At 39.1% G+C, this 14,711-nt stretch overlaps 2 protein-coding genes across 8 annotated transcripts; both read right to left on the bottom strand.

The window, feature by feature from the left end:
- Positions 1-1,120: 1,120 nt before the first annotated feature.
- On the bottom strand, positions 1,121-3,657 carry LOC121805786 (U-box domain-containing protein 4-like). The gene is made up of 2 exons (XM_042205787.1): positions 2,519-3,657; positions 1,121-1,555 (listed from the first exon to the last, which is right to left on the bottom strand). Exons 1-2 carry the CDS (start codon positions 3,503-3,505, stop codon positions 1,490-1,492), a joined length of 1,053 nt encoding a protein of 350 aa, XP_042061721.1. The 5' UTR covers positions 3,506-3,657; the 3' UTR covers positions 1,121-1,489.
- Positions 3,658-6,549: 2,892 nt separating this feature from the next.
- LOC121805759 (polyadenylation and cleavage factor homolog 4-like) lies at positions 6,550-14,670 on the bottom strand. 7 transcript variants are annotated; one of them, XM_042205747.1, is made up of 8 exons: positions 14,004-14,670; positions 12,241-12,342; positions 11,878-12,141; positions 10,406-11,056; positions 9,149-10,012; positions 8,518-9,063; positions 8,266-8,325; positions 6,550-6,709 (listed from the first exon to the last, which is right to left on the bottom strand). In XM_042205747.1, exons 1-7 carry the CDS (start codon positions 14,346-14,348, stop codon positions 8,275-8,277), a joined length of 2,823 nt encoding a protein of 940 aa, XP_042061681.1. In that variant the 5' UTR covers positions 14,349-14,670; the 3' UTR covers positions 6,550-6,709; positions 8,266-8,274. The 7 variants fall into 7 exon arrangements, with proteins under 7 accessions (XP_042061681.1, XP_042061680.1, XP_042061679.1 ...); XM_042205746.1 differs by lacking the exon at positions 6,550-6,709 and adding an exon at positions 7,144-7,796; XM_042205745.1 differs by lacking the exon at positions 6,550-6,709 and adding an exon at positions 7,144-7,751 and having other exon boundaries at positions 14,004-14,669.
- Positions 14,671-14,711: the final 41 nt, after the last annotated feature.

Here is a 14,711-nt window from a genome sequence, read left to right as displayed (position 1 = left end):
AAGACTAGGAGCACCAAATTTTGTATGTACACATATTTGTGGCTCTCTAATTTCACCTTTCCTCGTTTGAAGTAACTAAAAACATTGTCAAAACCTGATGATTGAAATATCTATCTATCTATGGAGATCAACAATGCGATCACGTATTGCAATTTGCACCCATAATGGGTCCCAATTTGATCTGGAAGGGAGGGGTGCTTCGGGTGCGCGTGGGGAATTGAGGATGGGTTGTCGGACCGCGACCTAGGTGATGGCCTAAGATTGTGATATGAGATGCATCTCATCCCGCAACCCTTCTTCCTCTCATTTTTTTTATGCTTTTGCCTTCCCGTTGCTGTCTTCCTCTCCCTCTGTTTTAGGGATAATATTGAAAAACATGCTTTAACTGCTTGGTACTAGTATGTATTCCATCTGTCTTTGAAAAGTATGAATATATGGTTCGACACAGATTTTAACGAATAATTGATAAAGTAAGAGAAAGATAGAAAGAAAAAGTAATTAAAGTATTGTTAGTGGATAACGAGTCGCACCTATTTTTAGAACGGACTAAAAATAAAATAGTTCAGAATTTTCAGGGTAAAAATCTAATTCTAAAATTAATGAGAAGAAGTTATTTCAATCACATGGAGTACTATAAACTGCAAAATAAAAAGAATGTCATTCTTCTAAATTGTAAGCTAAAGGGTAAGCTCATGATACGAAAAGATCTTTTAGTTGGCTAATCTTAGAAGAAAGGTAAGATTCGCCACCTAGATAGGCATAAACAATGTGTTATTGCATTAAATTAAATTCACATTAAAACAAATAATTCATTGCAGGTAAAGATTATGAGCTCTCATATACTCCATTTAGTTCTATCGGCCATGAAGGTTCTAGCTTCCGACTACACAATTTGTTTTAATAGTTTATTGTTTAGATAATCTTGAACAAAGACAACTAACTACATATTCTGGAACAAAATGACGTAGATAAACAGGAGTAATAGTCATTTATATAACTAAAAGCACACATTTTAAAAAAGAAAATGTTAGATTATGAAAACAGCTATTTGTAGTCCAAGGTTCGCACAAGTATTGCACGTTTACCATGGATTAAAAATTAAAAACAAGAACAAAGAGAATTAAGGCTCTGCCTCTGGGAATTGGGACTATATTAAATACAAAATCCCCCTTCAAACACAGAAACTTACACTCAAAAAATAGAATAGGCAAAAAAAACCCAGGGAACAAACGTTGAAGTATCGGAAAGAAACACTTTTTTTTTTCTTTATTCCATTTTTATTTTTTTACCAAGATCAAAATCGAGGTGGGATTGGGGAGGCAAATTTACAAAGCTTCATCACAAATGACACTGTTACAGCATTGAGTATTTACAATTCAGCCCCTACCTCTTTGATATTTATGGGTATTTTTACCTGTATCTATTTTGTCCTCTTGTGGAAGTGGGGGTTGGGGCATCATGTGGGTGGGGGGTGGAAGATAGCGACAGATCATATGTCCCTCGCAGCGCCGTTGGTGGATCTTGGCTGCCGTAAAAGCTCAATCAGTGCTTCCGCCTGTCCCATACACACACACCCTTTTTCACTCTTTTATGCATATGTATATCAAAATCAAAATCAAAATCCAACAACTATACATATCAAGACTTTTCATAAAGCAACAAGCTTTTCCTTCCAGGAAACCTAGTTTCAGATCAAACAACAAACATAAAATAGTTTTAATTTTAGTCAATTTGAGGCTGTAGAGTTTGATTTCATCAAAAACAGTTGCAAGGCTACGCGGTGTAATTGACAAACTTGCTGCCAATATAATAGTCATACAATCTACATCACCTCTGTCATCATCATCTATGCAACTTATTTCAATTACTGCAAAAAGAATTTGCACCAATCATCCCTATGGAAACATACAAAAAAGGGGTGATATTAATTTAATCAAATACAACGAGGGCGTCAGTCAGATTAGAGGCCTAAACTCTACACGCTAAACTCAGATTTGGTGATAGTCCCCTCTTCTCCAATAAACCTTCTTAAACTAATCCTACCAAGCAACACACTTTGTTATACAGTATCATAGATAATAAATAAATAATTCCTCAGTGTCAACTCATGTTTCACAATTGAATATTAGATGATGCCAACTTGCAAGTGATGTGAAACATTTACAAACCAATTAACAACCAATAGCTAATTTGTTCCAGTTATTTTAAGCAATTATTAATCAGACCACATTCAACTCCATCACATTAAATATCCTAAGATCATTAATTGACAACCCACCACAGCAGATATAATATTCTAAAACTTACAAGTAATTCATTGACAAATGCACTCTTATGCAACTCTTCATAGATAATTGCACTACACTACACTACACTACAGACTGGATTTATCAATTGCTAAGTCACATTTCGTGCATAATTCCTACCTTAAATAAAAAATTAGATATCATCAATTCATCATAAGCAAGGGGTGAAAACTGTAACATATGAATAATGCTAGGGGTAATTTGTAATTTACCTTTTGTTTGGCGCGGGTGGTCCCGGACTGCGACAGAGCCACCAGGGGGGGAATGGCTCCTTCGCGGGCCACCATAGTTCGGTAGGCCAAGCAATCCTCGCACAACTGCAAAAGTATGGCAGCGGCGATCTCCTTCTGCCGCTGCGTCCCGACCTCCACGATCTCCACTAGCACGGGTATGCCGCCCTCATCCACCAACGCCGCGCGCGCCTCCGGCACCGACATCAGAAGGCTCAGCACGAACGCCGATTTGTCCACCATATTCGACCCTAAATCGGACATCAGCTCCACCAAGGGTTTCAAAATCCCCGCCTGCACCGCCCTCATCTTGTTCTCCCTCACCGTGCACAGCGAGTAGAGCGCGGTGCACGCATCCTTCATGCCGCGGAAGTTGCCGCTCTCCAGGAGGTCCACCAGCGGCGGAATCGCGCCGGACCTCCCGATCGCGACCTTGTTCTCCTCGATTTGCGAGAGCCGGAGGAGCGCGCAGGCGGCGTTCTCCCTGGCGGTGGAGGTGCCGGATTTGAGAGCGCGGACCAGCGGCTTGATCGCGCCGGAGTAGGCGATCTCCTCCTTGTTCTCGTCACAGAGCGAGAGGTTTAGCACTGCCGTGACGCCGTACTCCTGCAGCTGCGGATCGTTGGAGGAGATGATCGAGATCAGCGGCTTGATCGCTCCGGCTCTGGCGATTTTGATCCGATTCTCCGGTTTATTCTTCGCCATGAGGCGCAATTCCATGGCGGCTTGCTTCTGCTCGTCGATGCTGTCGGAATCGAGGGCGGAGACGAGCTGAGAGATGAGCTCGTCGGAGTTATCGGAGGCGCAGGAGAGGAAGAGGCGGCGGCTCTGCGAAGACGCGGTGGGGAACTCGCCGGATCTGTCGCTGTTGCAGTCGCTGAAGGCGGAGGAGGAGGAGTCGTTGAGGCTGAGATCGCTGAACTTGCGCCCCATGTAGGTGAAGCTCGATTTCACTGAATCGGAATCCATGGTTCGATCAATCCGCGATCATTGCCGGGAAATTGGGATTGACTAATTTCGACCTTTTATTTTCTGTTTTGGGGGAAAGGAAGGAAATTGGGAAGACGAAAACGACGGCGTTTTGAGAGAGAGGTATGAACAAAATGGGGAGTGAAAAGGAAGGGAAGGAATATAAACGGAGAGGAGAGGGAAGAAGGTGCCACGTGGATAGCCGTACAGAATCCTAATCGCGACAGCACGTGTGAGGTGTCTCAGCTTTTAACGCGTGCGGGGAAGGTTCTTAAATTATCGGTTATTATTACCAATTAAAAAAAAGTTATCCTTAATGAAGTTATAGTGGTTTTAAATAGGCTTTGGGTACCCGCGGATACCTGATCCGAAATTTTCGGATAACTGATTCCGGACCTGAATTTGATTTCGGGTATTCAATCTTGAAAAATCAGGTATTCAGTCCCAATTGTGATTTTGATTTTTTTTTCTTTAAATTAACTACAAACTTTTAGAATTTATTTAATATTTAGTTTGAATTTAATACCAAGTTAAAAGTAATATTCAAGAGAAAAATTATGAAAAGTAAGTACTGCCAAGTTTAAAATTTATACTGCAACTCTCCATGAATTCTCCATGAACGGCCAAATATTAAAAGTTATACTACTCCTACTATATACTGCCAATTCTCCATGTATTGCCAAATATTAAAAGTTGTATCAACAAATATAAATATTAAGGTAGTGACGGGACTACTATTCCGAGAGGAGAGGGAGAGACTGGGCAGTAGAGGATGGAAGAAAGGGCTGCCGGCGGCTGAGAGGAGAGGGAGAGACTACCGAGAGGAGACGGCCGACGGCGGTGGGAGGCGCCGCGAGAGCAGGAGAGGAGAGGGGAGGGAGGCGCTGTGCATTTTGGGATATACCCTAAATCCTAATCCCATATGCTAACTATTACAGCAAGTATTACTAATATGTACTTAATTAAGAAAGAAAAACATAATTTATTGGTAATTTTTTAAAAAAATCGGATAATTCGAGTACACCCGATCGGGTATCGGATAACCTGACACCCGAAAATTCAAAATTCTCACTACCCGATTCCGATCCGAAACCCGAAAAATCGGGTATAGCTCTAGAGTGATTACTGATTTTTTCGGGTTTGGATATCGGGTATCCAATATCCGTTATCCATTTTGATAGACGTAGTTTTAAATCATAAAAGGCACATTTGTTATAGCTCTAGAGTGATTACTTATTTAAGTTAAAAAGTACTCCCCACTATTAGTTTCGAGTTCACCGCTGTACTGTGACTTAGATAAAAATTGGGTTTACGAGTTAACTTAAAACTTTACGGTTATTGATTGATTGGCTTGGTCGTTAGCTTATATTCTTCAAAGTCTAACATCAGTTGATGGAACGCAATTAGTCATTAAATTATTATAGTATATTAAAGAGCTATCGATGGTGAGCTTTGATTATATTTCTGTTTAAATTTGATTATTTATTAAATAAAATTCATTTTCTACCATTGCATTTTACTACTAAATTATTGAAATTTAATACTGTAACATAATACTTATTTGTAATTACACTTCGATTTTTAAAACATTTCATTAGAATGTAGTGTGTTCTTACTTTTTTTTACAGTTGAATTGAAAAAAATGCAGAAATTAATATTGTAACTTGTTTTGTAACAAATTACTAAGAATGAAAATTATGTTGTGTACAGTAACAAACTTATTCATAATAATGAATCCAATCTCCAGAAAGAAAAAAAAGGGCAATGAAAATTTGATTAAAGGTTGGGAAACATGAAATATTCGATAGAAATAGCACTGAACAAAATTCAATCATAATAAGCTGATAACAATATAATCTGCAATTCATAGTTATGCAGTTACAGAATAAAACATGTTACACTATAATGAAAATTTACCCCAAGGGAACAGAAGAATAAAACATTACTATGGCTAACTACAAAATTGAATCAAAAGTTGGTTGGCTCTACTTGAAAATGCTAACCAAAAACCACCAAGTTAGAGCTAATAATACAGATGTAGCTGAAATTGATCTTTCTTCAACTCAATTAGCCTGCCCACAGAATACAACGATACGAGCTCCTGCAAAATTTAAGCAAATATAGCCCCCACACAATCATCGAACAAACAACCCCTCTCACGCAACCATATTATTATTTTGAAGCAACGGCTTCAACACAAATTGAAGCTCCAACCACTACTCATCATTGAAGAAAGCTAGGTAAAGAATGCTACAAAATTGACGGAAGCAAGGGACGTGAAGTGTGTCTGCTCAACTCTTTTTTCTTTTCCACAAGACTGTTAATACAAGTCCACTACTCATGTACACATTTTCTGGCAGGCTACAAGCTTGTCACGCCCGCATTTTCTAAGGACAGAAAACACGGTTGATCGCGACTAGGGAAGGATTAAAGAAGCGGGGAAGAAAGGGGGAAATCAACACAACTCAACCATAGTCCGAAATAAATGGGAATAGCTCGAATAAAATCAGAGTATCTCAACAATCAACAACTCAAAAGAAACAATATTTAGCGGAAGCATCTCGAGAGTAGAATAATGCTATGTATGAAGACACAACATATTCTAGACATTTGATAGACATTCTTCACTTTTATGCTCAACACCCACCGCGCTCGTCACCGCTCAACCTGCACATTTTAAAAAAAAGAAATGCAGGGCTGAGTACTTGATGCACTCAGTGGACTCATGCCGAAATCATTTTATAAAAAGTATTTATCATGCCACCATCGAGTGACCTTGGGGTTTTAACTTTAGAAATTGCCCAAGACACTAAAATAATTTCCATTATAAAATTCGGTTGATCAACCATTTTCCCATAGCTATCTCCCATATCTGATCCATTGATGACAAGGAATGTGGCCACATTCCAAGTCACTAGACCGGCCGACCCAAAAGACGGCTCACGATCTCCATAGGTGTACACTAGCCTGAATAGGGACTCACTCCCTAGACAGACCCGAATTCGATTATCCATTGATGGCAAAAGCCACATCAGATAGGTTCCATAGATAAAACAAAACACGGCATGACAAATATTCATATCATTTTCACATAAAAATATACTTAGGGCATTGCCCTTATTTAAAAAGAAAGCCCACCTCAAGTTCTTAATCTGAAATGATTTCCTTTCCCTTGATTATCACGTCTCGCTTGCAAGGAATCACCTTTAGCATTTAAATAACACATAAATCATACACAATGAATCAAGTAAATAAATAAGATGCATGCACCCTAATTAAAATCGTTTATCTCGTTTCTCGTTTTTTGATTATTCGGCGGCCGCCTAAAGTTCCTCTGTGGGCTCCTCGTATTTCCACCACGATGTCGAAATAAAATCCCCAAAATTATAAAAGTGTATAATTAAACTATCGTAACCATCTCCCCTCAAACTATATTTATTTCAGACTTAGGATAAAATTAGTCATTCGTCAAAAGATTCCGGAATTAATTGAATAATTCGTCACTATTAATTATCGGGCCAAATAATTCACTTTTAGTCCAGTTGTAGTTAAGTTGTACTCAAATCTCATTCCATATTCTTTTCATCTCATGTATACTCTATTCATTCTGTTATTTTATTTCCTTTTAGTCAGTTTACTTGTTCTCAATTTTGTTTTATTCACTTAACTTATTATACAACAATTATGAAATTGAATCATCAGCAGGCGACCTATGTGTACAGGATTTGATCCAACAATTATTAGTTACAACTTGCCAGTAATATTAAAACATTAAAATTCGAAATATACCATATTGCAGAAACCACAATTCGTCGCCTTCTCAAAATCACTTCACGTCGCTGGCCACTGCTCGCCGAGAAGATACGACGCCGCCGCCACAGTGCGGTCGGCGTAGTCGCCGGGTCAGGAGCGTGAACCGGAACGCTCTCATCTGCGACTATGTATTCGATCCCTGCGGCTACTCCATGAACGAGATCGACGGCAGCCGCTGCTCCACGGTCCACACAGAGATGACGGACGTCGCCGGGATCGCCCTTCGCCAGCCACCGCCGTTGGGGAAACGCCGCCATCGTCTTACTGCCTCACGAACTCCGTCGGCGTCGCTGGGAGAGCAACGCCCCTCCGTCGTTCGCTGTCGTACCGTCTAAGCTCGCATAGAGCCGTCCGCCGTGACCACTTGATTGCTGTACCACCCCGAACGTGTTCGGGCGGCCATCGTTCATCACCGAACCAACCCCGAAACGTCCTGAAACCAACCCGAACAGCTCCGCTCAACCCCGAAAGATAAGTTCTAAAAATTGCATTTCAGTTTCGATTGAGTGAGAGTTGCCTTGTTCTTGTGAGAGATGTGAAACATTATAGAAAAACTGATTGGTGGTGCAACGTATATTAGAGAGGTGATTTGTTTTGATGTGGGAGAGATTTAGGGAGTGGGGGGAGATTTATGGGAGAGATTGGAAAACGGGTTTAACGTGAGGAAGAGTGGGGATTTCGAAATCTTTTTCTTTTGTTTTTATTTTGGATTATATCGAATTTGTTCGATATTTATTTGCAGATCACGGAGGAAGAAAATCTCTGCAGAATCTTTAATTAAAATTTGAATTAATGTAGCTTGGTGACCAAGTCAAGGGAAAGATTTAATTAGATTAATTTATTATTATTATTATTATTTTTTTCTCTTTTTTTTCTCGGGTGTTACAAAGCTACTATAGATGAATGAAATGAATTAATAATAACTCAAAACTGAAGTTACATGTGACCTGCAAATATCAGGAATGACTTCGCAGTTTTTTCCTTTTACCATCTTCTTTAGTTGATTCCTGCACATGGAAAGTAATAAGACTGACCTTTTGTTACAAGTAAAAGTGAAAAAGAAACAAAAGAAATGAAAATGCAAATCAAGACATCTACTACTATTAAACATGGAAATAACTGCATGAGAAATGAAAACTTTATCGGCAAGCTAGTAAATGTATTTAAGATTCAAGAAAGAGGAGCGGAAAAAGGCATACCGTTTCATCCTCATAATTTTCCGGTGAAACCCCATGTGAGTCAGGTCTACATTTGGCATGCACTATAGGACCTAACTGCGATGTGTCCATTCCAACTGTTAACCCACCTGGTGCATACATGTATACGGCTCCCCTATACATCCATTCTTCCATTTCGTCACTATAGAAATCATCAAAGGGCTCTCCACATAGTGCACAAGCCTTCTGGCTATCATCAGCAGGAACAGCCATTTCTTCATCCTCCTCCTTTTCCACAGTATTTTCGATGGGCAAAAAACCTGGAGCTGATTCAATTCCCAAGGCTTCTGTGCCACTGAGCCACATGTTTATGTTTACAAACCACTTCGGAGAAGGTTTTGTCTTGCGGTTTTTTAGAGTTCGGTTCTTGTTTACATGCCAATCCATATGGTTGCTGTGCTCTTCTTGGTCTTTAAATCGATGGCCACAAGTTTTGCATTGCCTTGGAAGATCAGCATATAAAGACGTAATTGCGTTTTCATGTCTCACCTTAAGACTGTCTTGATCAAATTCCACTCCAACAGAATCCTGGAATTGCATATATTGAAAATGAAGAAAAATCCACATCAAATAGGTAATGATGAAAAAACAGGATACAACAAAGGGAACAGACCTGCTCTGGTAAAGATATTAAACCTTGGACCATTAAAGAAGATATTAACCCTGAAAGCCCATTCCTCACGGAGCCATTAGGAGCAACTTGCCCATTATTTTGACCAATAGGAAATGCTTGAGTTGTCCCTGGATGAGGACCCCTTGGTGGAGGCTGTAAGGTTGCCCCGGGTACTTGAAATGACATATGTGGAGTAGTGCCAGCAGGACCCTGCCCTTGAGCTAAGTATCTATAGTTCAAAGGTGGTACCATTGTATTTGATGAACCGGGCACTGAATAAAGCAATTGCAAATTTTGTCTGGACTCTCGAGCCATTGAAAAGTTTGGCTGTGTTGCACCATGCAAATTTACAGGAACCATTCCAGGACGAATACTAGAATTTTGGGGCAAGGCCACCAGTGGCATGCTTCTACAGCTACCGGGATCAGAATGCATTTGATCGGCAATATTAGAAGCATTCTTCATACCAAACTGACCTCTAAATAGCATTTGTTGAGGAAGACTAGAGTGCGATGGCATAATCTGTGAGTTTAGAAAATTTGCAGGATTCCATGTATTTCTTAAAGCAGCATCACCTGATCGAATCTCAGGAGCCAGTGAGTCGTAGGTGGAACCAAATGTTGAAACAACACCAGCAGGCCGACCAGACTTCCAATCAATATTTGAGAAATTTCCAACTTGGCTCTTTTGCTCACCACCAGTTAAAACGTTTCTACTTTCAGCTAGAGAACCACTTCCTTTGGCATTAAATTGGCCCTGAGACTGCTGTGGGAGAAAAATCAAGGATTCTCGGCCAAAATTAGGAGGAATATGGCTCGTAAAATTACTGGCACCAGCAACATTGTTAACAGATCCAGGAGCAGACTGTCAGAAAAACAAGCATAAGGTCATGGGTTGAGTCTAGAAGAAACATCAAACCAGTGCTTCAAAATATAGTCAAGTATGGGGTCTAACTATTACACTAACGATTACGAAAGACAAAGTTGTAATTCCCATTTAGATCTTGTACTTGTTACAAGGATTCACCAATTAAAAGAATGTGCCAATACAGATGCTTACTCATAAAAATGAGAACATAATCATCTCCGTATGCTTCATTATTGATGAACTTCATAATTTTATAATACAAGGGATGAAAAAATTTAATAATGCCACAATAGTGGGAAGTTAACACCTCATTTATATGAGAAACATGCTAAAAAGAGAGGATTATAACAGAAGAGTAAGCCTTGGATGAGTTTCCTCTTAATTACTCACCAAACATGCGGCATGGTCTGCAACAACACTCTCTCTACCGGTCAAGTTACCAAGAGATGGAAGAGATGAATATGTATCACTAGACTGCATCCGATCTGCTAAAGATGGGGTCATGTCTTCCCAATCAAATTCTTCCTCTTCAGTGTTTTGCCATGTCCTGATACCTATCTTTTGCTCAGCACCATTTGAGTCCAACTCCTTAACTTTATGATGTTTATTGTTTAAATGTTTTTCTCGTTCATCCATCCCATAGGCACTAATCAATGCTCTCGGTCCTCGAAGATCAATACCACCACTATATTTATACGCAGCTGCTGCTGCTACTGCTTTAAGCTGTGGTTTGGGATTGCCCTGCAGATTTCTTTTCCGCCACTCACTTGTCTCCTCCTCTCTGCTCACCACTTTGCTTGGCCCATAATCACTTCCAGGATGAGATGGTGACTGCCTAACAGTGAGTCTCTTTGTGGAACTATCCATGCCAAAATCCTTGATTGAAGGACCAGCAGGAGACAATGATCCCGCAGGCCCAAGTCCACAAGGAGGGGAGGACCTTGTTATCCTAGAAGCTGATGGAAGAGACACTTTTACAGCATCTACACCAGAAGCTGTAAGGCCTGTACGACCAGTTGAACACACTCCTTCAGTTCTAAACTGCAAAGTAAATACTTGGAATTATGAGAAAGATACTCTCTGCGCCTCAAATAGGATTTACTCAGTTAAAAACCTAAAGTTCCACCAAACGTCAGTTAAAAATACAAGTTAACGAGACATAACTAACAGATAAAAACAAAAACATTAGTACAATTTAGAAGTAAGGCTGAGTTATAAGAAATTGTAACTTTTGCTTATAAAAACCATCATGCAGCCAAGAAACATAGAATCTACAATAGTGCTTATGGATGCAAAGTTTAACAGTAAAGCTAGTTTGTCGATTTCCTCCAACTTTGACCAATATTTGATAGCCTTAAAATTTGATCATACAAGCCAAAAATGTGAGAAAAATTCTAAGGCACTAATATTAATCACACCATTTTCAAATATCAGTCTAAAACTAGACATTCCAATACAGGGGGAAGGTTAGGTATAGGGAGTTACATTACCACTTTCACTAGTAGAAAGGGCACAAAAAGAGTTTAAAGAAGGAAAGAACAATTGGTCGTTATATTTGCCTGTTCCTGTTATGACATTTGGAAATTCAAAAGTTTTGAGCATCCTTATCAGCCGTTACAGCCCCTATTATCTTAATACACATCTGCCTATCTTCAAACCACTAATAAATTAATTGAATGAATGATGATCATGCATTGATATCCAATTTTGTTAATCCAATAAATAGGATAGCAATATAATAGATACCAAAGAAACCAAACCCACAAACTCTTGAAAAGATTGTACAGGAGCAGGCAATGGAGGGAGTCAGTACTCAGAATAGGGATAGAAATAGAAAGAACCAAGATCTAGCTGAAGCTTACAGGATCTACTGATGATTGTCCAAACTGCCGTTGTGCTTCCAAATACTTGGGGTTTATGTGTATCCCATGTGTTGGTCGAGGAGATTCAGAAGCTCTTGAAGAGCTTAATCCTGAAGAATGACCATTTACAGGAGGAGAAAACTTTAACTTTGTCCCAATCTTTTGAAGCACTGACAGTGGGAAAACTGTAGACCATGTCCCAAACAGATGGCGCATTGCTTTGTGCATATTGGGGTGGACTTGTGTGTAAGCCTCACAGAAAACCTATTAAATGAAAAAAAAATAAAAAAATCACAGACATGTGAAAACTGCTCGAGAACAATAAGGAAGACATTTATTGCCAAGCAGTCAAATTGGTCTGACCTCAGGCAAGCGAGCAGAGAAGAAATTAATGTATTCCTTGCCTATATTCTTCACGATGCTATCCAAAAGGTATAAAGAAGGCAGTTTATAATCAACAGAAACCTGAAAGAAATCAACTATCAGAGGATGAAATTGAGAAATTTAAAGTAAATAACAACTGGAAGTCATACAATATCTTTGCCATGATATAGAAAACAACAAACTAAAAGGAAACGCACACAGATTAGAAATATCAAAAGAGTAAAAAGGATTGCCAAAAAAATGAAGGCACAAAGCATTTATAAATCCAACATAGCATTTTTACTGAGAACAAAGATAATTATATAGAATACAAGGCTAGCTAGAAATTAGTAGCTACCAGCTGAAGGGTATTCAACAGTATACATCCATAGGTCAAACATGTTACATGAGAAGAAAAGAAAAGCTCAAAATCAATCCCTATATGAGTAACATAATAGAAATCAACTATCAGAGAATGAAATTGAGAAATTTAAAGTAAATAACACTGGAAGTCATATAATATCTTTGCCATGATATAGAAAACAACAAACTAGAAAGAAACGCACACAGATTAGAAATATCAAAACAGTACAATGGATTGCCAAAAAAATGAATGCACAAAGCATTTATAACTCCAACATAGCTTACTGAGAACAAAGATATTTATAGAGAATACAAGGTTAACCCGCAATTAACAACTCATCTGAAGGGTGTACAGCAGTAAACATCTACAGGTAGAACATGAGAAGAAAAGTAAAGCTCAAAATCAATACCTAGACAAGTAGCATAATATAAAGCACAAACCATCTACCCTGCACCCAAAATTAGGGTCAGATGACTCAAATTTGTTACTCCTCTCTTCAACCAGTGGAGAAGACGTGCAGCTTTTAAGGTATGAGATAAAAGTGTAGAAATGTAATGTAACATATGTATGTAACAAACATTTTTATTTGCAAGATATGGCCAAGGTTAAACGTTTCACCATTAAGTGACATTAGAAATTTAAAGTGCTTCCTTTTATCTAGCCAATACCTAGAAGTCAAATATGATGCCATCTTGAGCAGAAATCCAAATGTAGAGCCTAAAAACAATATTTCATCACAAGGCATCAAACACCAAGAGAATACAATAGCAATATATCATGAAGAACATAACAAAAATAGATGAGTCCACCTATCTCTAATTAGACGAGAAAATACAGGACCACATAAATGAATGGTCTTCAACAGGGTACACAACATATTTTCATTATTCGATTAGCAGGAAAAAGAAAAAGACAACAAGCTTCCTTTGCAAAAAGTATGACAAGTGGAAATAGGCCTTCCCTTGATTTCTTTGCACTTTACCAATGTTTTGTCATTGAGAAGATCAAGCACGATTTTCCAACTTACAAAATTTGAAGTACAAAAAGGGTTGATCCATTTCAAGATTGCATAATTGTGTTATGAGGTTACTTATATTCGATTTTGAAGCTTGATTAGTGGTGTCTTTTCTTCAATTTTATATTATGATCAATTCGACCAGATATTTCAATTCAATCTGTGTTATCACTAGTTTGTTTAAACTCCAGATTAAGGAGAAGATAATAATAGGAACAAAAACCTCCAACAGAAGAAACAGGAAAAATAAATAAAAAGGAGAAGACACATCCAGGTGGATACAATTCCATTTGCAACAACTACAATACACTGGGGAAGAATTGGAAAATTGCAACGAGAAAGATTACAAGAACTACCAGAGCTGTCGTACCCTAAGTGCTATACCTCAATAATCCGGGAGCAAATGGCACCAGCAATGGCCTCGCCGTGTGCCCGCTGCTCTTCGGCAAGTACAGTGAGATCAGTAATCATTGGCTTCGAATTGACAGTGAGCTCCGACAAAATAATCTCATAAAGCTGAACAATTTCGTCGGTTTCCAACGGCAAAACAGCTGCACCACCAAAAACCCTAAGTTCTTCCTCGCGATCCTTGAACATGGCCATAAATCTATCGAGAAGCAAAGGCGGAAGTGGCTTCATACCTGCACCGTCGCTCTGGATTGGCGGAGGCTTGCTGAAACCCACGCTGCTCAGAGGTATAGGGTTCTGAAATCTCGAACTCCGGTCCATCGAATTAAATTAGGGTTACAGAGAGGATACAAACTACAACAAAGACAGGTAGAAAAGGCGTAATTCAGAATCAAGCATATAATCAAATAGATAATTGGATGCCTTCGCCTATGCAGAACATTGGGGATAAACAGAAAATAACATGAGGCCTACAGGAGGAGGATATGTGAGAGAGAGAGAGAGAGAGAGAGAGAGAGAGAGAGAAAGAGAAAGAGAGAGAGAGAGAGAGAGGCGGCCAGAGTATTAATTGACGGCAGAGAAGCGGATGGGGAGGATTGAGATCTGCGGGCAAACAGAGGGGAGGAAGGCGATGGTTAAGCTGGGGTTTCTATTTATTCTATTACTCACATTAACTAATAAATT

The sequence above is a fragment of the Salvia splendens genome, chromosome 5 (assembly GCF_004379255.2).
Source record: "Salvia splendens isolate huo1 chromosome 5, SspV2, whole genome shotgun sequence".
NCBI classification, from domain to species: domain Eukaryota; kingdom Viridiplantae; phylum Streptophyta; class Magnoliopsida; order Lamiales; family Lamiaceae; genus Salvia; species Salvia splendens.
This window is presented reverse-complemented; position numbering and strand designations above follow the sequence as displayed.

Coding starts and splice junctions, on each gene's coding strand:
- LOC121805786 (XM_042205787.1), bottom strand. CDS start 3,505: ATGGATTCCGATTCAGTGAAATCGAGCTTCACCTACATGGGGCGCAAG. Junction 1,556..2,518: donor CCACCCGCGCCAAACAAAAG/GTAAATTACAAA, acceptor TGTATGGGACAG/GCGGAAGCACTGATTGAGCT.
- LOC121805759 (XM_042205747.1), bottom strand. CDS start 14,348: ATGGACCGGAGTTCGAGATTTCAGAACCCTATACCTCTGAGCAGCGTG. Junction 9,064..9,148: donor TAATATCTTTACCAGAGCAG/GTCTGTTCCCTT, acceptor ATGCAATTCCAG/GATTCTGTTGGAGTGGAATT. Junction 8,326..8,517: donor AAAATTATGAGGATGAAACG/GTATGCCTTTTT, acceptor TTCCATGTGCAG/GAATCAACTAAAGAAGATGG.